Raw genomic sequence first — 26,381 nt, forward strand, 5'->3', positions numbered from 1 at the left:
GCATGGCAAAGGAAACCATCCACAGAATGAAAAGATAACCTACTGAATGGAAAAAAATATTTGCAAGTGACATCCAAAATATAGAAAGAACTCATACAACTCAACAGGAAACAAAAGACAAAAACAAACTACTAACAATCTGATTAAAAAATGGACAGATCTGAACAGACATTTTTTCAAAGATATATACATGACAAACAGGTACATGAAAAGATATTCAGTGTTATTCATCATCAGGGAAATGCAAGTCAAAACCACAGTGACACGTCCCCTCACATCACTTAGGTGGCTATTAGCAAAAAGACTGGAAACAACAAGTGTCGGTGAGGATGTGGGCAGGGAAAACCCTTGTGTACTGCTGACAGGAATGTAAATTAATGCAGGCACTATGGAAAACAGTATGGAGGCTCCTCAAAAAACCAAAAATAGAACGACCATACAATCCATCCAAATCCCACTTCTGGATATTTACCTGAAGAAAATGAACACACTAATTAGAAAAGATAGATGCACATCCTGTGTTCACTGCAGCATTATTTACAGTGGCAAAGATACGGAAACAGCCTAAGTGTCCGCCAATGGATAAAAACTGTGGCATGCACGTACATGGAATGTAATTTCACCACAGAATAGAACTAAATCTTGCCATTTGCCACAAGATGGGTGGACCTCAAGGGCATTATGCTACCCCGTGGAGTACAGCCCACCAGGCTCTTCTGTCCATGGGATTTTCCAGGCAAGAATACTGGAGTGGGTTGCCATTTCCTTCTCCAGGGGATCTTCCCAACCCAGGGATCGAACCCAGCTCTTCCACATTGCAGGCAGATGCTTTAACCTCTGAGCTACCAGGGAAGCCCAAGAAATTAGCCAGAGAAAGACAAATACAGTATGGTCTCTGTTGCACATGAAATCTAAAAATCAATTAATTCCAAAGAAAAGTAAGTTCAGATACAGAGAACAGACTGGTGGTTGCCAGACGCTGAGAGTGGGCGATGGGGGGAGTAGGTTGTGGAGGAAATGGGTATACAGCTTTTTTCTTTAAGTAAGCTAAATGCCACTAAGTAAACAATTAAAGTATAAAGGAGCTGATGTTCCCTGTGTCTTTAAGGCATGAAGGGTGGAAAGCAATACTCTGGGGCCTAGGTAGACACTTCATTCATTTAGACATTTTTAAAAAAGTATTAGAAATTTCCAAACATAAACAGAAGCACAGAGAAAAGTGTAATAAATCTGTATGTACCTATCTCCCAACTTCAACAATTATCAATTAATGCTCAATCCTGTTTAAGCTATATGTTCACTTGCTCCCTCCACCCTTGGATAATCTTGAAGTAAATCCCACGCTTCACATAAAGTGAAGTGAAGCCGCTCAGTCGTGTCCGACTCTTTGTGACCCCATGGACTGGAGCCTACCAGGCTCCTCTGTTTATGGGATTTTCCAGGCAAGGGTACTGGAGTGGGGTGCCATTGCCTTCTCCAAGGGATATTCCCAACCCAGGGATCAAACCTGGGTCTCCCACATTGCAGGCAGACGCTTTACCATGTGAGCCACCAGGGCAGCCCTGGTAACATGGCTTACACGTCACATAAATCATTTGTAAATGTTTTAGTATAAGCACCTAGAAAACAGGAAATCTTTTAAGACCTAACATACAGTTATCATGACTACAATTAATCTATCCAATCTAAATAATTAAAATCATATTACTTTTGAGCACAGTGGCTAGAATGAATAAGCAACTGCATTCCCCTACAAAGGATTCCTTAGGTCAGTTTGCATGTTGTCTGGTTAAAGATAACTTCCAGTTTATATGATCTATTTCCTGATAAAGGATAACTGAAAAGATTGTGTTTGGAAAGAGGATAAAGTGATATGCAATAACAATATCTTGATGGTACAAGAAAAAGACTGGGAACAGTTCATCTAAAACTGAACTTAGGTTTTTGGCCATCTCTCCTACCTTCAAGTATAATGCTATACAATTACTTATGTAAGAGTAGCTGCTTTATGGGTATATGTCACAAAATATATTTTCTGTTAAGCTTTATCTTTGTTGAGAGTTTACATTAATTATTAGGATCAAAATCCAGCTGCAATGTACTTCAATTTTCATTTGCAAACACAGACCACACAACTTGCCTCTTCCAAAATGATTTCATCCACTACTTTCTCTACAAACTGACTACTGTCATATGAAAATTAGGTTTGACCATATTCTCAAATTTGGTACTCAAATTTTCAAATTTGGGTGCTATTTCAGTACTTCACCCTTGTTTCTGTCAGATGGTTGATTAAACACAAAGAGTGTCTTCAACAGACATAAAAATTATCAGAATTGCACCTTAATAATTAAAATAACGCTTCTGTCAACATACACTTAACATAAGATGGTAGAACACATGTTAATGAAGAAGAACCAAAAAATAATTCCTTCTATCAGCTCCAAAAAGTCACATTCTGAGAAAGTTAAGAGGAAGTACTTGGACTCCATCCATTCTGATTTACTCAGTAGATTTCACTTCCTCAAATAAATCCTACCAAACCAAAAGAGACAGAAAGTTAACAGCCAGTTCTACATGCTCTGAAACTATGTAAGATGCTCATGATAAAATTCTAAGATTCATTCGGCAACAATAAATACTGTAAGTTTATATATCAGTCACCTTCCATATTCTTTGTTTAAATATTGTTCAGTTCTATATTATCTCTTACATACTTTCTTTTATTTTTTTAAAGATAAATATAACATATAGTACAATTTATTTTGCCCTCTGGATGATTAATTATTTGGAGGCATACTTTAAGGTCAATCACTTCATGCCTTCCTGCAAATACAGTATAAAGTGAGGGTCCTAGAAAATACATAGTGCTTCATGAGTCCCATTCTGGAGTGCATTTTATATTTTTACTGGTTTTATGTGCGTGTGTGTTTCTCATCTCAGTAACTTCTAATGTATATCACCATGCTATACTTCACACAGATTAGAAGCTACCATAAATCTTTTTTTACAACATGAAATGACTATAAACAAATAACTAACTAAGTGGATAAATACACATACACATACTGACAGTACCTTGGGTCCAGGCTAAGCATTTTCAGAGCACAATATATTCCACAAAAACTCAGCAAATTCTTGTTATAAAGAATGAGGGCTTCCCTGGTAGCTCAGTGGTAAAGAATCTGCCTACCAATGCAGGCGGAGAAGGCAATGGCACCCCACTCCAGTACTCCTGCTTGGAAAATCCCATGGATGGAGGAGCCTGTTAGGCTGCAGTCCATGGGGTCGCTAAGAGTCGGATACGACTGAGCGACTTCACTTTCACTTTTTACTTTCATGCATTGGAGAAGGAAATGGCAGCCCACTCCAGTGTTCTTGCCTGGAGAATCCCAGGGACGGGGGAGCCTGGTGGGCTGCCGTCTACGGGGTCACACAGAGTCGGACATGACTGAAGCGACTTAGCATAGCACACCAATGCAGGAGACATGGGTTCAAGCCCTGGTCTGGGAAGATCCCACACACTGGAGCAGCTAAGCCCATCCACCACAACTACTGAGCCTGTGCTCTAGAGCCCATGCACTGCAACAACTGAAGTTCACACACCCTAGACCCCCATACTCAGCCACAAGAGAAGCCACGGCAATAAGAAGCCTGTGTAGCACAATACAGAGTAGCCCGCACTCACCACAACTACAGTAAAAGCCCATGTAGTAACAAAGATCTAACACAGCCAAAAATACGTAACTAAAATTATTTTAAAATAGAATGAACGAGGAAGCAAACTGGCTCTCCCTGCAGCCAAAGCCCGGGAGTCTGAAACAACTGGACAAACTGCCTCCGGGACTGCGGGAGACAGCCCGGTGGCCTCCATATATGTGGGGACTTCCCACATATGCGGTGGCCTCCCACCCACACCTCCAGCCAGAGACCTCGCACAGATTACATCTAATACCCTGGCTGTTTTCGAGGATGGCTACAAGAGACAATCACAGGTCTCCACAGAGCACTGGGTAGGATTCTCTGAGCTATACACGGTAATCAGGAACCCAGAGGCTTCAGTGCTGTCTTCCCTTCTCAATGGCATTTCTGGTGTCCACCTAAGGAGTCTTCTTAGCCAGCCCTGATACACTTGGAAATTAAACAGAGAATCCACTGCATACATTCTTGAAAATTTTCATCATATATGTTCAAAACTTACCATAAGCATAAAGATTTGAAGAGATCAAGCCCTAAGCCTTTGGAGTGGGAGCACTAACTCCAAGACCCTAGACTACTAGAGAACTAACCCTGCTGCTGCTGCTGCTAAGTTGCTTCAGTCGTGTCCGACTCTATGCGACCCCATAGACGGCAGCCCACTAGGCTCCTCTGTCCCTGGGATTCTCCAGGCAAGAACACTGGAGAGGGTTGCCATCTCCTTCTCCAATGCATGAAAGTAAAAAGTGAAAGTGAAGTCACTCAGTCATGCCCGACTCTTAGCGACCCCATGGACTGCAGCCTATCAGGCTCCTCTGTCCATGGGATTTTCCAGGCAAGAGTACTAGAGTGGGATGCCATTGCCTTCTAGGTGGTATCAAATAGTGAGAACTCACACAAAGGAAACCACTGGAATACAAGATCCAGCATCCCCCAACTACCAATATCACCCTGTGCAGGATGCCTCATCTAAACAACATCTAAACAACAAACAAAACAAAAATACAAACCCAGTCATCAGCAGACAGGATTAGCACCTCACTCAGCCTTGCCCATCAGAGGAAAAACAAACAAAAACTCAGCACAAATCTCACCCTAGAAGAAGCTTACACAAACCACTGGACCAACCTTAGGAGTGCAGAAACCAAAAGGAAGAAAGAATTCAACCTTGAAGCCTGGGAAAAAGAGACCGCACACACAATAAGTTAAAAAAAAAAAATGAAAAGACAGAGAAATACTACAAAAGTGAAGGAACAAACTAGAAACACAGAAGTCCAAATAAATGAAAAGGAAACTACCCAAGAAAGAATTCAGAAAAATGATACTAAAGATGATCATAACCTTTGCAAACAAAATGGAGAAAATGCAAGAATCAAAGACCTAGAAGAATTAAAGAATAAACATTCAGAGACAACACAATTACAGATATTAAATATACTCTTATCCTCTTCCATCAGAGGTCAAACAGAATAAAAACCACAATCACAGAAAACTAGCCAATCTGATCACATGGACCACAACTTTGTCTAACTCAATGAAACTATGAGCCATGACATGTAGGGCCACCCAAGACAGATGGGTCATGGTGGAGAGTTCTGATTAAACATAAAAGCTTTTGCACAGCAAAGGAAACTATAAGCAAGGTGAAAAGACATGGGTGAAAATAATAGCAAATGAAACAAATGACAAAGGATGAATTTCCAAAATATACAAGCAGCTCATACAATTCAATAGTAGAAAAACAACCCAATCAAAAAGGGGGAAAAGACCCAAACAGATATTTCTCCAAAGAAGACATACAGATGGCTAACAGACACATGAAAAGATGCTCAACATCGTTCATTATTAGAGAAATACAAATCAAACCCACAATGAGATATCACCTCACACCAGTCAGAATAGCTATCATCAAAAAGTCTACAAACAATAAATGCTAGAGAGGGTGTGGAGAAAAAGGAACCCTCTTCCACTGTTAATGGGAATGTAAATTGATACAGGCACTATGGAAGATGGTATGGAGATTCCTTAAAAAAAAACTAGGAATAAAACCACTATATAACCCAGCAATCCCACTCTTAGGTATATACCCTGAGGAATCCAGGGTTGAAAGAGACACATGTATCCCATTGCTCATTGCAACACTATTTACAATAGCTAGAACATGGAAATAACCTAGATGCCCATCAACGTATGAATAGATTAAGAAGTTGTGGTACATATACACAATGGAATATTACTCAGCCATAGAAATGAGTGCATTTGAGTCAGCTCTGATGAGGTGGATGAACCTAGAACTTATACAGACTGAAGTGAGTCAGAAATACAAAGATAAATATCATATTCTAACACACATATCGGAGAAGGCAATGGCACCCCACTCCAGTACTCTTGCCTGGAAAATCCCATGGACGGAGGAGCCTGGTAGGCTGCAGTCCATGAGGTCACTAAGAGTCGGACATGACTGAGTGACTTCACTTTCACTTTTCACTTTCATGCATTGGAGAAGGAAATGGCAACCCACTCCAGTGTTCTTGCCTGGAGAATCCCAGGGACAGAGGAGCCTGGTAGGAGGCCGTCTGTGAGGTCCCACAGAGTCGGACACGACTGAAACGACTTAGCAGCAGTAGCAGCAGCAACGCACATATAAGGAATAGAGAAAAATGGTACTGAAGAATTTATTTACAGGGCAGCAATGGAGAAAAAAACATAGAGAATAGACTTATGGACAATAGGGAGTGGGGAAGAGAGGGTGAGATGTATGGAAAGAGTAACATGGAAGCTTACATTACCATATGTAAAACAGATAGCCTATGAGAATTTGCTGTATGGCTCAGGAAACTCCAACAGGGGCTCTATATCAACCTAGAGGGGTGTGATAGGGAGGGAGGTTCATAAGGGAGGGGATATATGTATACCTATGGCTGATTCATGTTGACGTCTGACAGAAAACAACAAAATTCTGTAAAGGAATTATCCTTCAATGAAAAAAAAATAAACTAAAAAACAAAAAGAATGAATGAGGACAGTTGATGATATTAGAATAAGTAACAGAGAGAGAGAGATCCTTAGTTTTGATGTTCTTTTATGATGGGTAAGTGGAAATGACATTGATGAATCTAGACTCTTCTAGTTTTAATTTGGGAGGCCCATGGAAACAGTTTATCAGGAACACAGACATTCTGATCTGGAGGCTTGGACTAGATCCTATACCCACAAACTCTAACTGTGTGACACTGGGTAAGCCATTTCATCTTATTTGTTGGATATAATGAAAGAATGCACATTTTAAGGGATATCTGAAAGGTAAAGTAAGAAAAATTAATTCAAAGCTTTCCAAAGTGCTATGCAAATTCTGGTTGTTATAATTACTACAAAAATCATCTCAGGAACAAAACAAAAGAGGTAAGATAGCTGAGGAAACCACAGCCATTACATGACTCTCAAGTGAAAGAGGAGTTTCAACATTTTATCATGTAGTAAGTACTTGTAGTTCTAAGTCTAAAAAGTTTCACTGAGGCTAGAAATTTGAAGCCTGGTTGCTTTTGAAGGAAGAGATATTAAAAGATTATTTCTTAGTGCCTTGAATGTGGTTCTTTGAGCTGACTTCTCAACTCTCCGTTACATATTTCTTCCCCAATAATGTTCTCTAAATATGGGACATATATAAATCTCTTTAACCACATGTCATGTTAAAATCAGAGCTTATCAATTTTCATCTATTGACTTTTTATGAAGCATTTTGAATATTCCAATATCTTTCCTCTAAATTATTTTGAAAAAATATGCAGGAGGAATAACTAGAAGAAAACATTAATTTTATTTTTAACTGAATTAAAGTCCTTGGCAGTAATTAAAAACAAGGCTACATATCCAACTGGCATATATATATATATATATATCCATTTTTTATTTTGGAAGGAAAATTTGAAGAATATAGTTTACAGTCTGTCCTGTTCATGAACTCAGAAGATATTTTCTATACTCTTGAAATGAAAAATCAAATAAAAACAGTTCCTTACTTGACACCTTATGTAGTAACCCTGCAACATCACTTCCACATAATGTGCTATTACAAAAAAGAAGACATGGAGGAGTTCAGGGTAGAGAAGAAAATGTTTTGTTAATATTCGTGGAACAGTGTGGAAGTGAAAGAAAACTCTCCCAAGTTTCATTGCCAAGGATAGAACAGAAATGCCTCACCCACAGTGATACTGCTTCAAAGAATGCCTCTAGAGAGGTGATTACTCAAGCTTACTTAGTATTCTGTGCAAACTCAGGCTTGCTTATTCAATTTATTAAATAACACAGATGTTTCAGAAGGAGAAAGTATCTGACACCTCTTTGGAGGCATGACTAATGGGCCATTATGACAGCAATTAGAGTAACCACTTGCAGCTTGAAAGAACTGACTGACACCTCTACTGCGCATGTCTTAGGTTTCCATTAATTACATAAACTTTAAGTCTCCGATGAATTTCAATTAAACCAAAGTAGGGCATCAAGTGGAAGGAAAAGTTAGTGAAGAGCGACTTGCTAAAGATTCACAATGGTTGAACACAAAATGTTTTATGGTCTGGGTTTAATATTTCCTACTGGACTCTGATTTATCAGAGCTTCTTGGCAGACATGCAGCTTTTAAAACCCTTTTCATGTCAATATACCCAACCAAAGTAGCAGAAAGTAACAAAAATATTCCCCATCCATAATTAAATTTGAAAGATAACAGGGTATTCATTTCAAGTGATTATTAGTACTGTGCCCCTCTATAAAATTTTTAGATCTAATTTTATCATCTTGCGGGAATGGACTGGGTCTTTAGTATAGAACCTCGGACAGAGAAGATGCTCAAAGATTGTTTCCTAAATAAATAACAATGGTTTTGAGATACTAGAGAATGATGGCTGTCATTCCATGTCAGCTTGTATCAAGCAAGTTAAGGGATATCAAATTATTTTTGTGCCCAATTAAGTTTGAAAACTCAATTTTTTCTCTCAGAAAAACAAGTATATAGAAACAAAAACACTGGCTTTAAAGTCACAAAATACATTCTAGCCCTTTACCATTTTGAATAAGGAAAAAGTTAAAAAAAAAAAAAACAACACATATTACTACATGTACTCATATCCAGAGAGACACATAACATTTCCAATTACATCTACAAGCTTATATACAATGTTTGACAGCACAGTATAAAACTATAGAAAAGTCCCAAACTTGTGTTCATTTGTCCTCATTTTGACAGTCAATTAGGTTAAATTCAGTGAGCAGCTCACTCATGTGAGGATTTAGTATAGCTGATGTCTATTAACTGTTTTAACTAGATTCACTGTATAAGACCTTTGTTTTTATTAAATAACAGGGGTATTTTGCAATAATGTGTTTAAATGATTGTCAAATACTGCAGTCCATACAAAACTATGAAAGCTGTCAAAACAGATTTTTTTGTTTGGCAGCAAGAGGCACTGAGTGAAATCTATATGTACAGGTAGAAATATTCAGATTATCGAAAATGTTCACAAGTTGAAGCTTCTTTAACGACTAAATTCCTATTGAGATACAGACTACTGAACATCACTTTGAAATTCCCAAATGTTGACCCAACAACAGTTCTCTTTGGCATAGAGAAAACCTGAACCAGAGATCACCTGCATGTCTATTGGTGTTAAAAAAGCAATAAATAGAAACTTGGTCTTCCTGGCTATAGGTTTAGTACCAAAAAAGTGCAAAAAAACAAAATGTGAAAAGCTGAAGGGAATTACTCAGCAGCTAATGAATGGAACAAATGGAGCTGAGGCTTGAAATTCTTAGAATTCATTCACAGATCTTGAGCATACTGAAGAGTCTTTGAAAAGACTACAGATACATTTCAGAAGAGAAATGGACAGAACTGAGACATTACAAAGGCTTTTTGACAACTGATCTTCAATATCAATGTCTTTTAACTTGGCATCTTAGTTCTGGACATCCAGGTGGTGCTAGTGGTTAAGAATCTGCCTGCCAAAGCAAGAGACATAACAGACACTGGTTCAATTCTAGGTTGGGAAGATGCTCTGGAGGGCATGGCAACCCACTCCAGTATTCTTGCCTGGAGAATTGCATGGACAAAGGAGCCTGGCAGGCTACAGTCTATAGGGTCACAAACAGTTGGACATGACTGAAGCAATTTAGCACAATCTTAGTCCTAGTCTTCTCTTTTCTGTATATTATCTAGCATATGAAAATGAAAGTGAAGTCGCTCAGTTATGTCGGACTCTTTGCGACCCCATGGACTGTACCTACTAGGCTCCTCCGTCCACGGAATTTTCCAGGCAAGAGTACTGGAGTGAGTTGCCATTTCCTTTTCCAGGAGATCTTCCCAAACCAGCAATCGAACCTGGGTCTCCCGCATTGCAGGGAGATGTTTTACCATCTGGGCCACCAGGGAAGATCTTAAGAATCTGCCTAGCAAAGCAAGAGACATAACAGACACTGGTTCCATCCTAGGTTGGGAAGATCCCCTGGAGGAGGACATAGCAACCCACTCCAGTATTCTTCTCTAGGAAATCCCATGGACAAGGAGTCTGGCAGGCCACAGTTCATGGGGTTGCAAAGAGTTGGACACAACGTGGGCTTCCCTGTGGCTCAGCTAGTAAAGAATCCACCTGCAATGCAGTTCGATCCCTGGGTTGAGAAGATTCCCCTGGAGAAGGGAAACGCTACCCACTCCAGTATTCTGGCCTGGAAAACTCCATGGACTATACAGTCCATGGAGTCGCAAAGAGTTGGACATGACTGAGAGACTTTCACTTTTCACTATGAGACTAAACAAGAACAACATGCAGATTACAGAGACATATACAAAAACGTATCAGAAAAATGCTTATTAATCATTAAACATCCTGTGTGGGAAGAATTTTAAAGATGCTGAAATCCTGCCTTTGCATATTTTTCATTAACCTATATACAAAATTCTACGATTATATTAGGATAATAATATTATTCATTAGTGACATGAGTGTGATTTATTTTGATTATTTCAACTTTCTAAGCACTTCCGATATTGTCAATTTTTTTTTCCTACTTAACTTACTCAACTACTACTTTATTACTACTTTTTCACACAGCTTCTCCTAAAACTTTACTCAGAGACAATTTTTAGCACTTGACAATTTATGTACTTCCTCAATCTCTAAAACTAAGAAGTACTAAAGAGTTAAAAAAGAAAAGAAAAAATTTCAAATATTAACAAATTGACTGAACCTATCTTAATATCAGGCCATTAGATCAATATGAAAAACCATAAAGAGAATCAAGTAACTGATTAGCTACAAGCAAGAGGAACTGTACCATTTGGAGACTACAGAATAAAATATAGAAAAGCTGTGGTGATGTAAAGGGCGAAGGATTAATAACACAGCCATGAATACTGGGAAACACCCCTGTGTCCTTGCACGTAACAAACCTATTGTAGTGCACAGACTCACTAGATCAAATACATATCACTGGCCCTGGAGTTTCAAAAGATTAATTTCATTTAAGAAGAATATAGAAACTAAAATAAGTAAAACCTCTTTGTTTTACATTCAGCTCTACTCTTTCACTTACTCTGAGCCACAAGGTAAACAGCTATTTTGAATGACACTATAAACCACAAGGTAAACAGCTATTTTGAATGACACTATAAATGATAATCTTTACTAACCAAAGGTTTCTGCCACCATAGAGGGAACTTCCTCTGAACTTCCAAATGCTAAGTTTCAAGATGAAGATGCTAGGTCTATGCTTGTATTTGTATGCTCCAAGCCCAGGACCACAGAGAAGGGGCTGAAGTATGCAGGGCACCTGTGGAGGTAGAGTACTGGGAGCCTGTACCAGCCTAAAATTCTGGTTTTCTTTAGGGAGAAAAGCAAACTTTTACTTTCTTCAAACCTGTAAGAACCATACTACTGCACCGAAGACGTAACTCAGTCTAAAGGGCTTGACAAACATATTTGGCCTCTGTCAGTTTAATACTTGCCCTGAAATACTTAAAGGGTTTCAGGTAAAGCAAATAATCTTAAAGTGGTCCCCTCCCTGTCAGCCAGGCACTGAGTTAATAACATCTCTAATATTTTCTACTGGTACATTTGAAATCCATTTGCAAACTGACAGTTTTATCTTCTACCTGTGTAACTAAATTTATTGAAACATTTATTTTTTAAAAAAGGCACTGCTATGTCTGCAGAACTATTATTTGTTAACATAAACAGCAAGTAACTTTATGTTCAGAGTTTGCTGATGCCATACTGGGCATTGCTTTTCCTCCAACTTCTCCCTGTACTACTCAAAATTCACAAGCATCATGAAGGGATAAAGGGAAATGAGGTCAAGGAAAACCTCAGGTAAAATATAAATCAAATGCATATTGAAAGAGAGCCATGTAGGGAGGTGGAACAATCTTTACTAACGAAGGAAAGACATCTGGGAGCTCAGAAACAGCTCTGTAAATGTAAATCAGTTGTAATTCATTTCCTACTTCTTCCTCTTTTTCTTCATCCATTTTTAAAAGTTCCCCAAAGGTAAAAAGAGGCCCTCTTCATAAGATTGCAAAAATGTGAAAATCATTAATATTCTATCATCAAGTAATGAGCTCAACAAACATCAATGCTCCTATGAGTTTGCACTGCCCTGTCCGGATCCTCTGAGGCCATCCTTCCTGAGGAAATACACAGGTTCTGGGCTGGAAAGAAGGTTCAGAAATACGGATACTCATGATAACGCTCAATTCCAAATTCTTTTACAGGCTTGAAAGTTTAATGATTTGTTTTCTAAGTCCAATCAACATTACTGACTTCAACACTGACTGTGTTAAAACAGAGTAGCTAAAAAAGTGCTTGAGCAAAATATTCTATGAATCCTCCAAATACTCAAAACTAGAAATCTGTCCAAAGATCTATTTTAAAATCTCCAACCTTCATTACAGATAAAGAAATATTTTAAAGAAGCCCTTGGGAAAACCAATTATTTTCTAGGTCTTATTCTAAAACAGCAAATCAATTTCTATTTATTGAATGCCTACAGAATGGAAGGCAGCTTTGCCTTGTAAATTGGAAAATTTAGTGACTTTGGGAACTAAAGACATTTGGGAAACTTTCTGTCTGATTCTCCTGTTTTAGCCTTACAGAGCACTTGGAGACATTCGTGAGACAGGAGCCATACCTTCTCAAGAGAAGTGTTGAAACATCAAAGTAAGATTTATCTACTAGGGTTTACTTAGCTTGAGAATCTGATCTACTATAAATAGAATCTGGGCTACAATAAATAAATATGGTTAGTTTGCAACATTGGTAAGTGATATTCTGAAATAAGTAGTGTTATAGAAGCAGAACTACTCATGATTTATATTGTAAGATTAAGTTATTTTAATTTTATATATTAAATAAATAATAGTGAAAGAAAGGGCTTCCCTGGAAGCTCAGCTGGCAAAGAATCCGCTTGCGATGCAGGAGACCCTGGTTAGATTCCTGGGTCGGGAACATCCCCTGGAGAAGGGATAGGCTACCCACTCCAGAAATCTTGGGCCTCCCTGGTGGCTCAGACGGTAAAGAGTCCACCTGCAATGTGGGAGACCTGGGTACAAGCCGTGGGTTGGAAAGATTCCCTGGAGGAGGGCATGGCAACCAACTCCGGTATTCTTGGCTGGAGAATCCCCATGGACAGAGAGGGCTTCAGTCCATGGGGTAACAAAGAGTAGGACATGACTGAGCGACTAAGCACAGCACAGCACAGCACAGCACAAGGAAAACATGAAAACCCAACAGAAAGTCAAATGATGGAAGTGAAAGAGTCAAACATATGAGATTTTTTTAAAAATCAACCATTCAAACAAACACTTATCAGTGTGACTTTTTGAATCCTTAAGATGAAGAAAACTGAAAAAAGACATATTCATAGGGAATATAAGGAAGACATCAACGTGACTAATTAAATCTTGACTATACCTGCCAGGCTGTAAGACAAGAGGTGCACATCAGGTGCCCACAAGGCTCGATCTTGACATCCTTGTCATTCTCAGCACAAATCTTACAGAGCTGGAAAGTGGAACCCATCTCACAATATAATTCATATTGTTCCTGGAATTGGGGGAGCAAAAAAGGCAACATTAATGTATTTTTTTGCATGAACTGATAATACTGAATTTTCTCAAATACCATGACTTACAGTAAATTCCTCACACTTGATCCTGTCAGATCAAACTACCATTTAAGATATGTTTTAAATTGGTAGTCACAATTTGGTCTATAAAATTAAAAAGATTTTATCAGCAACTGTATAAACTTTTTTAATACTTTGGATTATTTAACATTTTGTACTGTTCCTTTAGGAAGGTCCCTGCATCAACAGGATGATTTAAGAGACAAACGTATGGTTTTAAATGCAATAAAAAACAATACTTTTCTCTGTAAATACCACATACTCATCTAATTTTAATGTCAAAATTGCAATACAGCTGACAATTTTATTTCTTAGACATCTATCTAGGAAATTTCAGGACGGAAAATTTGCCAAGGCCTTTCTGCATGCTATGTACTGTTGTCCACATTTATTATGTCATATAATCTGCAAAGTATAATAAGATACACTGAATTAAAAAAAAAAACTGAGGTTCAGTAGTATAAATTATTTTCCTCAAATTCTATATTAAATCCCTATTTGCATACTCTTTTCCCAGTCTAACACTATCAAAAACCTAATCATTTCAGCTACCAAAAACCGTTTTATTAAAAATCTATTCTCTTTATTCACTAGTTTAGATGCTTTTGGCATAATTAAATTCTCAGTGTTCAAATAATGAAAAAGTCTCTGTCACAAAGAAGATTCATATATACTGGTAAGTATAAAGAAAGTATGAACAGAGACTGTTACTTAATAGGGATACAAAGGAAAGGAGTTATTGAAACAAAAATTTGTTTAAATAAGGCAATGTGTTAGTCTAGTAAGTACGTACTACATACATGGCCTTGGACAGGATGAATAAATGACAATATTTAATCCCTAGCCTAGTGAAAGATCTTACAGTCTCAGTGAGAAAAATATATATGTATAAACACATAGATACACACACCCACATACTCATTCATATATAAATTCTGTCTACAATGGTATATGTGTGACTATATAATTTTAAAATAAATTAAGGGAAAGAGTAGATCAAGATGGAAAAGAAGTCCAAGGTATCATATATATCACTGAAATCCCTAAAATACTAGATAAGTATCTATGTGTGTGTGTGTGTCCTCAGTCACTTCAGTCGTGTCCGACTCTTTGTGACCCTGTAGACTGTAGCCCATATACTGGTTATGCAATTCAATGGGCCAATCTACAATTATTAAAAAAATTAAAATAAGATACAATCACACTTGCAGAAGCCAATGCAACCTAAGAGGTAAGCTATTCAAATATTTATGAGTAGTTTAAGAGAATGATACTACTCCTGAATATGAATTTTAAAACAATTTTTAAACAATGGCTTTATAATGAGGAATTGTCTCCTGTGTCTTTTTACATATGTTAGAAAACATAGAATCAGTACATAACTTTTTAAATGGCTTTCATATATTAAATTTTTAAAACTGCCAAAGAATCAGTACAAGTATATTTTTTTTTTTTTTTTTTTTTTTTGAATATCATGTCCTAAGGCTTTCATATATTAAATTTTAAAACTGCCCAAAAGACGGACTCTAGCCAACTGGGCGCCATGGCGCTGACATGTCAACAAGTATATTTTAATATCAAAACCATAGAAATCTAAAGAAGTAGAAATGAAAAATTATCTACTGTTTTCCCTAAAACTTACCATTTGGTTTTATTAGTTTTATTATTATACAAAGTACAAAATATCCAAATTATAAAATTAAAAAAAAAAGTTTTAACTACAGCTACATAATATTGGAAGTTCTCTCTCAAAGACTGTTGCCAAATTAGTGTTTTTCACTTTTATTTTTTTAAAGTGCATTCACATGTTCACACATGGTAATTTTTATTTATAAAATTGAAGTTACATAATGTCATTTTACAAAATCAAATATTACATAATTAAGCTTTACATAACTTTTTTACATAACAAGATGCAGAAGTTCCCATGTGAGTGTTCAGAGCTACCTTCCTCTTGTTAAAGACTTTACAAGATAATGAAGTATGAGTATACTATGGTATTTAACCTAAGACTGAATATAGGTATTTGGTATACTGTAATTGCACTGACGCTAAAGCTGAAACTCAATATTTTGGCCACCTCATGCAAAGAGTTGACTCATTGGAAAAGACTCTGATGCTGGGAGGGATTGGGGGCAGGAGGAAAAGGGGACGACAGAGGATAAGATGGCTGGATGGCATCACCAACTCGATGGACATGAGTTTGAGTGAACTCCGGGAGTTGGTGATGGACAGGGAGGCCTGGCGTGCTGCAATTCATGGGGTCGCAAAGAGTCGGACACGACTGAGTGACTGAACTGAACTGAATATTTCACTTTTAAGAAAAATGCTAAAGTGAACATCCTGGTGTAGAGATCTCTGTGTGTATATTCAAGTAATATGTATATGGAATCTAGAGTCAAACATGTTTAGGTTTTGGTAACATTCAGTATCACCCTCGAGAAAGACTTTACGAAGTTAACCCCCCGAGTCATAACCTATGAGGGTGCCAACAGTGGATTTACAAGAATACAATTATTGTTTCCAGTAGGTTTCAATTACTCATTTGACTCTAAAAACTAATGCATACAATTATTCTAATCTTCCTTGAAGTTTTCTAAAGCTAAATATCTCTCCTTTCCTATCAATCTGCCTACCTATAGATTTATCTATTTCCCCACATAAATGTCAGTATTATATTGGAAGCAGAAAGATTAACAAGAGATTTTTATCAAAAAAATGAAGAAAGTTCTATAATTTCTTTTCAAACACTCTTAGAATTCCTTAAATATATTTTGCATTAAATATCTGTACATGACTTTACCAATTATTTAGAATGTTATTTCAAAGGCAACACAAATACTTATTAATTTTAAACATGGCTCCAGAAATTGTCCTTACCTGTGTAACTTTTATATGATCATGGGGTGTAGGTTCACATAATCCAGTTAAATCAGGATTATAACTCCTCCCATCAGGATAAAGATAACTGGATTATAAACAGAAATTTTATTTACATAACTATATACAAGTCTTAATTGCCTCTAAGGTTATGTAATCAGATTCTTCTAAATTTAAACACACATTTAGATGTTTCCTTTTTATGTATCTTACATCAAGAATTTATTCTATCACTGTTTCCATAATATTACAATGTTATTTTTAGGAAATTTAAAATCTAGGAAATAGAAATATATAATGAATATGGACTCAGTCATTAAGTAATCATTTTCAATTAAATACCTTTACTATATGTATTGGAGAAGGAAATGGCCACCCACTCCAGTCTTCTTGCCTGGAGAAGTCTATGGAGCCTGGCAAACTGCAGTCCGTGGGGGTCACAAGAGTCGGACATGACTGAGTGACTAACACTTTCACTGGTTACTCATGTTCTATTCCAAAATACTCAGAATATACACCTATTTGCAATTATTATGTCTTTCACATGAAGCACAATTAATGTTACATTTTATACTAGGCTTAGTACCACTAGGAAACAAAAATAGAATTAAAGCCCACAATTTTCTCATAAAAGTTATCCACACATTTTTGTGGTGTTTTCTCTCCCTAGTTGCCCATTCCCTTTCTGTTTCACCTTCCATTTACCCTGGCACACATACACATGTGCACTTACACAAAGGCCACGACTCTAGGTTTCATTCATTTCAAACGAAGCTACCAACAGAATGGCTTATAAACACAAGGTTCCATGACTAGAGAGAAGTAAAATAAGAACTAAAAGTTATCATGCCATTGGCTGTGCTAAACCAGTGCTTAGTTATTCAGAAATCCATTTTAAAAAATGAAGCTGATCATATTGGCAAGCACCTATAATAGATTAGGAAATGAATAATATTACTGCTGGATTTCATCAACTCATTAAGTTACCGGTGATTTTGTTTATTAACTTTTTGTTTTAGATTTCTGAATGATAACTTAAGAATATAATACTACAGTGGTGAATAAAAGGCAAAACTATACTAAAACTATTATGTGAAGGAACAAAAAATATTTATCCATAAACAGTCTATAAATATGTTAGTGTTTAAAATTCTACAAGAAAACCAGGAAAAAATAAACCTAGAGGACAGACAATTTTCATATGGTAAGGAGAAAATCAGTGAGTGGGTTTTTTTGTTGTTGTATTTTTAAGATTTAGGAAAAGGAGTTGACTACATATGACTGTGATAAAAATTTTAGAGCATCATTATAGGGGTAGGATAAAACACTACAAATGTTATAGAAGTGATAAACAAAAGTTGGTAACTTTCTTTTTATACTTGTTCACCACACTTCAAGAATGTTGAATTCTAGGGAGAATTCAGAAATAAAAGATTACAAACACAATAATTTTGCCAGAGAACAGGTTTAAAAATTCTGTATAGGAGCAATTAAATGATTATGGTCTTCAACACTGCTGCTGCTGCTCAGTCCCTTCCAATGGCATTGAAGGAATAAGGAATCTTGGCTAGTTTTCAAAGTAAACTTCTTTATCACTTATGTCCCACAATATCAGATTAACTATAAGGAATGGACAAATGACCCTGATAGTTGGAAACAGTCAGACAGATGATATCCTGTGTTTTTACTGATCTTTTGTTGTTGCTGTTGTTTCATGTCTGACTCTTTGCAATCACATGGATTGTAGCCAGCCAGGCTCCTCTGACCATGGGATTTCCCAGGCAAGAATACTGCAGTGGGTTGCCATTTCCTTCTCCAGGTCATTTTCTGGACCCAGGCATCAAACCCAGGTCTCCTGTATTGGTAGACAGACTCTTTACCTCTGAGCCACCAGAAAAGCCCATAATAAGATATATCAAAATTAGTCCATTCACAGATTGGCCCACTTGTGATCTCTTTTTATAAATTAAAACTCTGAAGTACATTTTCTTCAAGACAAAAATCCTGTTACAGTGGATAGAAAGCCACACATATGAATCCTTGATGTATCAGAGGTAAGGTATAAATAACAGAATAGCAAATTTATAATTAAAAAAAAGGAGAAATACAGACTTTTAGTACCAGTTTGCCATTCATTCTTACATAACTATTTCTTAAAATTCAAAACTTCTATCCATTCACATAGAGCCCATCACTTTTTCTTTTTTCTGTTCTTACTTTGGCAAAATAAAATTTTGCTACTGGAAACTATTTGCTCTTTCTGGTAGACTTCCCCCTCTCAGGTTTCTATCACAGGAATACAGTCAATATTTTACAATAACTATAAATGGAGCCGAATGAGCGCCAAAGAATGGGCACTTTCGGACTGCGGTGCTAGAAAAGACTCTTGAGAGTCCCTTGGACAGCAAGGAGAGCAAACCAATAAATCCTAAAAGAAATCAACCTTGAAAATTCACTGGAAGGACAGATGCTGAAGCTGAAGTTCCAATACTTTGGCCCCTGATGCAAAGAGCTGACTCACTGGAAAAGACTCTGAGGCTGGGAAAGATCGAGGGCAGGAGGAAAAGGGGACAACAGTGGATGAACTGTTTGGATGGCATCACTGACTCAACGGACATGAGTCTGCACAAACATCAGGAGAGAGTGAAGGACAGGGAAGCCTGGCGTGCTGCGGTCCATGGAAAGAGTCAGACATGACTGAGTGACTGAACAACAACAACAAATGAAGTATAACCTTTAAAACTTGTGAATCATTATACTGGTCACCTGTAACATTTAACATTGTACCTCACTTATACTTCAATTAAAAAAAAAAAAAGACAAAAGAGAGGAAGCGAAAGAGGAGGGTAGGAGAGAAGGCAGGCATGTTTCAGAGACATAGGAGCACAGTGCTCCCCAGGGAAATGAAATTCCAGGCCCCTTTAATAGCCAGTTGTATTTTTCTGAGACAGAAGAGCAGATGGATGGCTCTTTGGGGCGGGCTGCTTTTGTGAGCTGTCTATGGCAATCCCACAAAGGGAGCTTCTTTGCAACTTTACTAACAGTCCAAGAACAGAGCCTATCAGAATCTGCCCATGATCCCAACAGCAGGATTAAAAGACCCTATACTGATTGAGAGTACAAATTGGGAGCACAGGAGCAGAGCTAGATAGGGAACAGTCAAATAATCATTCTGCTGCGTCCATTCTCCAACTGTACAGTATTTTCTAACATTTCTAAGGAAATACTGAGATCTGAAGGTTGTGAAGACCATGCTAAAAAAAAAATCAAATAATTAGGTTACTTTAAATTGACTATTTTAAGAAATGAACAATAAAATCTAAGGATCATCCATTTCTTAGTTTTAAAATAAAAACCAGTCAGACCATCAGCCTCACTGTCCATTCCAACCATCAAAAGGAGCCTCTACCTTCCACATCTGTGAACAATAAAAACTCCAACCCCCATGTCTCATACTCACAATCCTTCCCTGCTGCCATCAATCAAGGCTTGAAATAAGGGCTTGTTGTGCGGTATGGTCTGTAAGATATTGCCATCCCCTGTCACATAGCCAATGGCCCACTGCCCCAGCCTGGTGCAGCTTAACCGGAAAATGTAGCTGTGAAACATAAGAAAATTATGTTTAAACACTTTCAAAATGTCTGCTCGCTAACTACTACCCAACAATTGGTAGATTTTTCTTAAGCAAAATAAACAAAATCATTTAGGATTTCTATCTTGAAACTTATTTTTACACTTTTCTCCTTCTCCATTTACTGATCTGCAAAAGAAATAATGATAGTAATTCCATTTAAATATCCCTAGAGTTCTGTGAAAAAATAATTGAAGTTGTAAACCATCAAATAATTTACCACCATCATCATTAGAGGTTTGCTCTGCATGAAAGTGCTGGTGGTGTGAAACAGCTGTGACATTTTTGGAAAGTAAAAATAAAGTAAGCAAAAATTAATTTGGCTAGCTCAGACAGAAATTGAGCCAGTCTACTATGGAATTCAATACATTATTTTGTCATCTTAAAATTATGCACTTCTAGTTCTTAAAAACTTAAAATAATACTTATCTTTCAAGTATTACAGCCACTCATGTTTAAACAAAAGACCAAAGAGCTGAACTATATTAATGGGAAAACAAACTAGGTAAGTTCATGGTCTCCCTCTAATCCTGTCAAGTTCAGTGTCTTGTGATAGGAAATAAAAATAGTTCTAAAATAAAAAACAAATTAATGACAATGTCAGAAGACACTGACTTGGTTTTAAATTCATTATTTACTACGATTAGCTAATTATCTTATCAACTTACTACATTTTACAGCATTTCCCTGAATTTAAGTGTATTACACTCAATCTTATTCATGATATCCATATCTGGATTTTATAACACCTTAAGCAGATCGAAAGTAGGCCAACTTAAGCTATATTTGAGTACCCTGATTGCTATATGTACGTGGTAGAAATAAGCATCTGTTAACTACATTAGCTATTGATTAAACAAGTACTGTAATAAAAACTTTAACAGATAATTTAGCATATATAACAGCTACACAGTCATTAGATTTACTTAATTTGGATATCAAGTACTGTAATGTGGTTTCATCTTTGAAGAAAACTGGGCTCTTTAAAGAAAGGAAGAAGTGATTTTCATACTGGTTTTGGACTGTTGGAAAGGACTTTTCAAGAAGTCTAAAAACATTCTCCTAGAAAGCTGAAAAATAAATATCAACCTCTCACTTAGCATCCTTAATCATAATCATCTAAAGAATTCCACACAGACATGACTGTCAGTTGGATCCAAATAAAGTACAACCTTAAGAACTCAAATGTCCTTGAAATATAGCCAACTATTTTCTTTACCATGAAAGTAAAGAGATGAACCATTTTCCGAGAGAAAGGACAACTCCAGCAAATATTTATTAAAATCATTTGGCTGTTCACTGAATTTTCCTAAACACATTTTAAATACCCTATTACACATACATACAACAGTTTACCACAGACTGATCATTTCACCATTAAGGAAAACTTAGAAGAAATAACTGATACAAGGCAAGAAGGGAAGGAAAAGAAGACATCCTTTCAGAGAGCACTATCTTAAAAGCACTATTCGAATAGTGATGAGTTCTGGCTTTTATTAATACTTCCAACACGGTCATTAATTATCTCCATGATCTTGAACAAGAGAACACAAAAAGGACTCACTTTATTATTTTTTTTAGAACTGGAGATAATTTCCCAAATAACTTCTGTGTTAAATCTGTATGACAGAATGATTCCAATGGTATTATATCTTTCAAATCATACTCCAGGAACAAGAGGATACTTTGATGTCAATCAAGAGAGCAAAAGTTATGGAAAAATTTGGTTATGAGAGATCCCTGAATGAAACAAAATGACTCACCTAAGCCACTGTCAATGCGCACAGTATCTGACCTGCTCTTGTAGTCACATTGAGAACCAGTTCTCAGTCTACACCCATGACTCCACAGGAGCCACACTGCTTTCTGTTCCTACAACTGCCTTCTAATATACAATAAAATTCTTAGAAATATAAGAGGTGGAAATTTTTCCATTATGGCAAAGAGGGAAGAAACCATCCATAACTGACTGTTTGAAAAGACTTTCTTAAAGGACAAATGACATTTGCACTAAAAATCAAATAAAAACGGTATTAGAAGAAAAAGGCAGACTTGAAAAATACTCAACTTCTAAAATGAAATGACCCCTATATGAACATCAGTGCTCTCATGGACAGTGGGATGGTGTCTCCTACTAAATACTTTAAGTGTCATGACCATCATATCCAGCAGACTGCATGCCACAGCACAAATGCCTACTATGTGCCTGGTCCATTTCTAGACTGGCCATGGGGAAAATGTCTGCACCAGGGGAGAGAGATTTTCTGATCCCAGATATGCCATTAATAAGGTCTGCTCTCTTAGACAAAGCCAGAGAGGCTGATCACACAGCTAAACTCTGTGAGTTTCATTCGATTTCAACACCGGCATGAGGGATTATGGAAGAAGTTCTCAAGGACATGACACTGCTTGGGAGTGCTAGCAACAGGTTTCTATGTTTATGAACTTGCTACACATTCACCATGTATCTGTACACTTAAATGTACTTATATGCATTAATATGTATTTATATGTAATTACGTGATTATCATAGAACCAAACTGAATGTCTTGAAAAATACCCTAAAATAATGAACATGAAACTGATTTGTCATTAGCACAGTATTCAAGTACTCAAATAAACAATTTTATACACAAACACGTCATGAAAAGAGTTAATATGCTAATATCTTATTCCAATTTTAAACTCTGAGACTTACTCTCTAAATTCACCAAATTACGTATTACCATATCCTCTTTCACTTTATGAATATTAAGTTTCAGAACAAGCATAACATACCAATTTGAGTAACTGAATTAGGAAGCACTGTTTTGGTCTATTAGCATTTCCCTCCCCTCAACCCATGTGTATAACTGATTTACTTAGGAATGAACCACCAAGGACTTTCCATCTTTACATTCATCACATACTGCCAAAAAGTCTTACCTTCCGGGTTTGGTGCTGTATTTCTGTAGCCGTGCTTTTACTTCATCATATGTGAGAAATGCCATGTAACCCGGATGTGTTACAGCTAAGAAATTCCAATTCCGTAAAATAGAACCCCAAGGCTAAAAGTATAAGTAAATTAAAAGGTTACCTAGAGAATATCAACTATCATTTACACACCAAGCCATTATTTAATACACATACTAAAATTCTTCTGGATATTTTTAAAGTGAATATGAGTTTACATGGCTTAGGTCAACTTATATTATCCAAAAGCAAACATAAAACTACTTACTTTCATTTTGGAGAAATATAATTATGCAGAAAACAGATTTTAGGAAAAAAATATTGAAAGCAAAAAGGAAAACCACATAATCTCTTTTCCACATATTCTATTCCCAATACAGCAGTTGCAATCATTTTGAAACATAAACCACATCACTCTTTGGTTCAAAACTCTCTAACTTTGACTAAAAGCCAAAGTTCTTATAAATGGCCTAGAAGGACCTTACGGGGTTGAGACCCAGTTCCCCTGTATCCCCATCTGCTGTGACTCTCTCACATTCTGCCTTTCCTCTAGATCCGCGGATCACTTTGCTGCTGGCTTGAACATAATTATACTCTCTCACCTCAGAGCCTTTGAATCTGCTGATCCCTCTACCTGAATTCTTCAAATATGTATGTGACTCCTTCCTCTTCAAACATCTTTTCCTCAACATAGCCTTCTCAGACCGAAATCACTACTTCTCATCTTATGCCTCATCTCCCTGTGTGTCTGTCTTATTCACTACTCTAACATTTAGATATCACATTTTGTAGAACAAAAAACTATCAAGGAATGTGAGTGATTTGGCAAAGTCCACACACTGACCCTAAGCTACATAAGAACAAGGAACATGCCTGTCTTGCTTCCCAAAGGGAGACCAGCACTAAAGCAGCATCAGAGCAGAGCAACCAGGATAGCTACTGTGAACTGACTTGTCTACAAAGCCTTGACTCCCATGGTAACACACTACAATTCTAACATTTGGTTCATCCTTGTACAATTAGAAAATCAGAAAAGGTTCAGTTTAGAGGTGAATTCTACAGAAATCCTTCACAGAAATACACACACACACACACACACACACACACACACACACATACACACACACACACAGGGTTTGTTATCACTCTCTCTAATGGGATTAGTTGTCCCTCCAAATCATGGTAAGGGAAAAAAGGCAGCCAGTAATAAACAACTTTGCTTGAGGGTGTTGAATGAATTATCTCTGCTGTATCTTTAAGGCTGAAGCTACATTTATCCCAAGGAATTGGCAGCATACTCTATCTAATGTGCCAAATTATTAACTCAAATCTTCTACGTAAAAGAAAAAAAAAAAAAAAGTATTCTGTGTTGCCAAGTGAAAGTTGTCAAAATAGTTATCCTAGACTCGATTACTGGTGGAGGGCTCCTACTTCTGTTTGTTTTGAGACTTGTTCCTTGTTATTGTTAAGCAAGGTTCAAATTTACAAGGCGGAATTCTTTTAGGATTATATCCCTTGAGAGGAGGATAACAAGGGAAAGAATGATTTAAGAATGATTTAGTAATGAAGAGTTTAACCTTTGCCGAAATAACAAGAAAAATCTTTAGGGTATTTCCCCATCATACTAAAATACCTAATTGGGGAAAAATGAGCTCTGGAGAACACTCTTATGAGAGGTTCTGTCTATGTACTTGAAAAAAAAAATGTTTTTAATTTTCTTCTTAAGGGATGACTAAAAATTACATAAACAATACTTGGAAGAGTATTAGCATGTGTTTTAAAAAAAACTGAATAATAACTATCAGGAGTCACTGAGTTTGTTTTGTTTTGCTTCCTCATCTATAAAGGACAAGGATGAAAAGAATATAAAATATTTGGGTCACTTCCATTAGAATCCACACAAATTAATGAAAGCTGTTTTTTTTTTTTTTTAAAAAACAATGCTGAACTTTATAGACAGCCAATGCACAGACCAAATACAAGTGGAGTTTTGAGCCAAATGCTGTGCTATATAGCAACCATTTCTTGGTAATAATTCCAAGGCCTAGCTTCTAACTGCAAATATATATACTTAATAGGAAGTCTGTGCACTATTTTATTTGAGAATGAAACCCACAGTCAGAAACACGTGGTAGTTTTGTATTTTGTGTGTGCGCGTTTAAAGTATGTTGCCAAAGAATGGCTAAATAAAGTGGGCAAAATAAAGTGCTTTGAAGAGTGATTATTTTTGCAATTTGTTGTTAGATTATAGGAAATCTTTTTTCACACACCAAACACAACATTATTTGGAGATTCTCTTTTTAAAATTACTGATTTTTGGCTGTGCTGGGTCTTCACTGCTGTGTGGGCTTTCCTCTAGTTGTGGCGAGTGGGGGCTCCCCCCTAGCTGCGGTGCACAGGCTGTGTATCGTGATGGCTTCTCTTGCTGTGAAGCATAGGCTCAGCAGTTGTGGTGCACGAACTTAGTTGCTCCATGGCATGTGTGACCTTCCCAGATCAGGGATCGAACCCGTGGCTCCTGCATTGGGAAGCAGATTCTTCACCACTGGGCCACCAGAGAAGCCCCTATTTGGAGATGCTTAAATGACTACAAAAACTAATGAAGTATCTTAAAAAGACTAGTTCCTCCATTCTCTCAAAGGTCACCGTGTTCAGGAACACTCATTTACTGACTTACAACCTACCCTGGGAGCAGAACCTTGGCTGGTCTGCCCAGATTCTCTCTCAATCCTCACTGCGAAAGATGACTTCCTTCACCTCTTTTTCTCCCTATTCCACAATGTGTACATTCCATAGGCACTACTATATATAGCCCCAAATCACTCACTTCTTATCCTGCCACCTTACCCATCCCACTTATTGCCCCATTTCTCAACAATCCCATCTTCTCTTACAGAAGAGAATGGGAAATGGAAGGAGGAAGGAGCAGCAGCCCCAAGGAGAGCAAAGAAGAATGTAAAAGCCCATATTTCCAATCTGGAACTTGAGCACTCGACAATCCCAGCATCTCTGAACTACCTGGAGGGGAGACGGATAAGGTAACAGGCAG

General features: G+C 37.1%; 1 protein-coding gene across 7 annotated transcripts in view; it reads right to left on the reverse strand.

Moving 5' to 3' along the window:
- CBLB (Cbl proto-oncogene B) overlaps positions 1 to 26,381 on the reverse strand; it is a 227,703-nt gene that overhangs the window by 80,726 nt on the left and 120,596 nt on the right. For all 7 annotated transcript variants that reach the window (XM_070368790.1, XM_005892379.3, XM_070368785.1 and 4 more), the window contains 4 exons: positions 23,306 to 23,427; positions 20,210 to 20,347; positions 16,750 to 16,837; positions 13,656 to 13,787 (listed from right to left, as the gene is read on the reverse strand). In XM_070368790.1, coding sequence (XP_070224891.1) covers positions 13,656 to 13,787; positions 16,750 to 16,837; positions 20,210 to 20,347; positions 23,306 to 23,427 — 480 coding nt within the window. The remainder of the gene's footprint in view (positions 1 to 13,655; positions 13,788 to 16,749; positions 16,838 to 20,209; positions 20,348 to 23,305; positions 23,428 to 26,381) is intronic.

The sequence above is a fragment of the Bos mutus genome, chromosome 1, assembly GCF_027580195.1.
Source record: "Bos mutus isolate GX-2022 chromosome 1, NWIPB_WYAK_1.1, whole genome shotgun sequence".
Classification (NCBI taxonomy): domain Eukaryota; kingdom Metazoa; phylum Chordata; class Mammalia; order Artiodactyla; family Bovidae; genus Bos; species Bos mutus.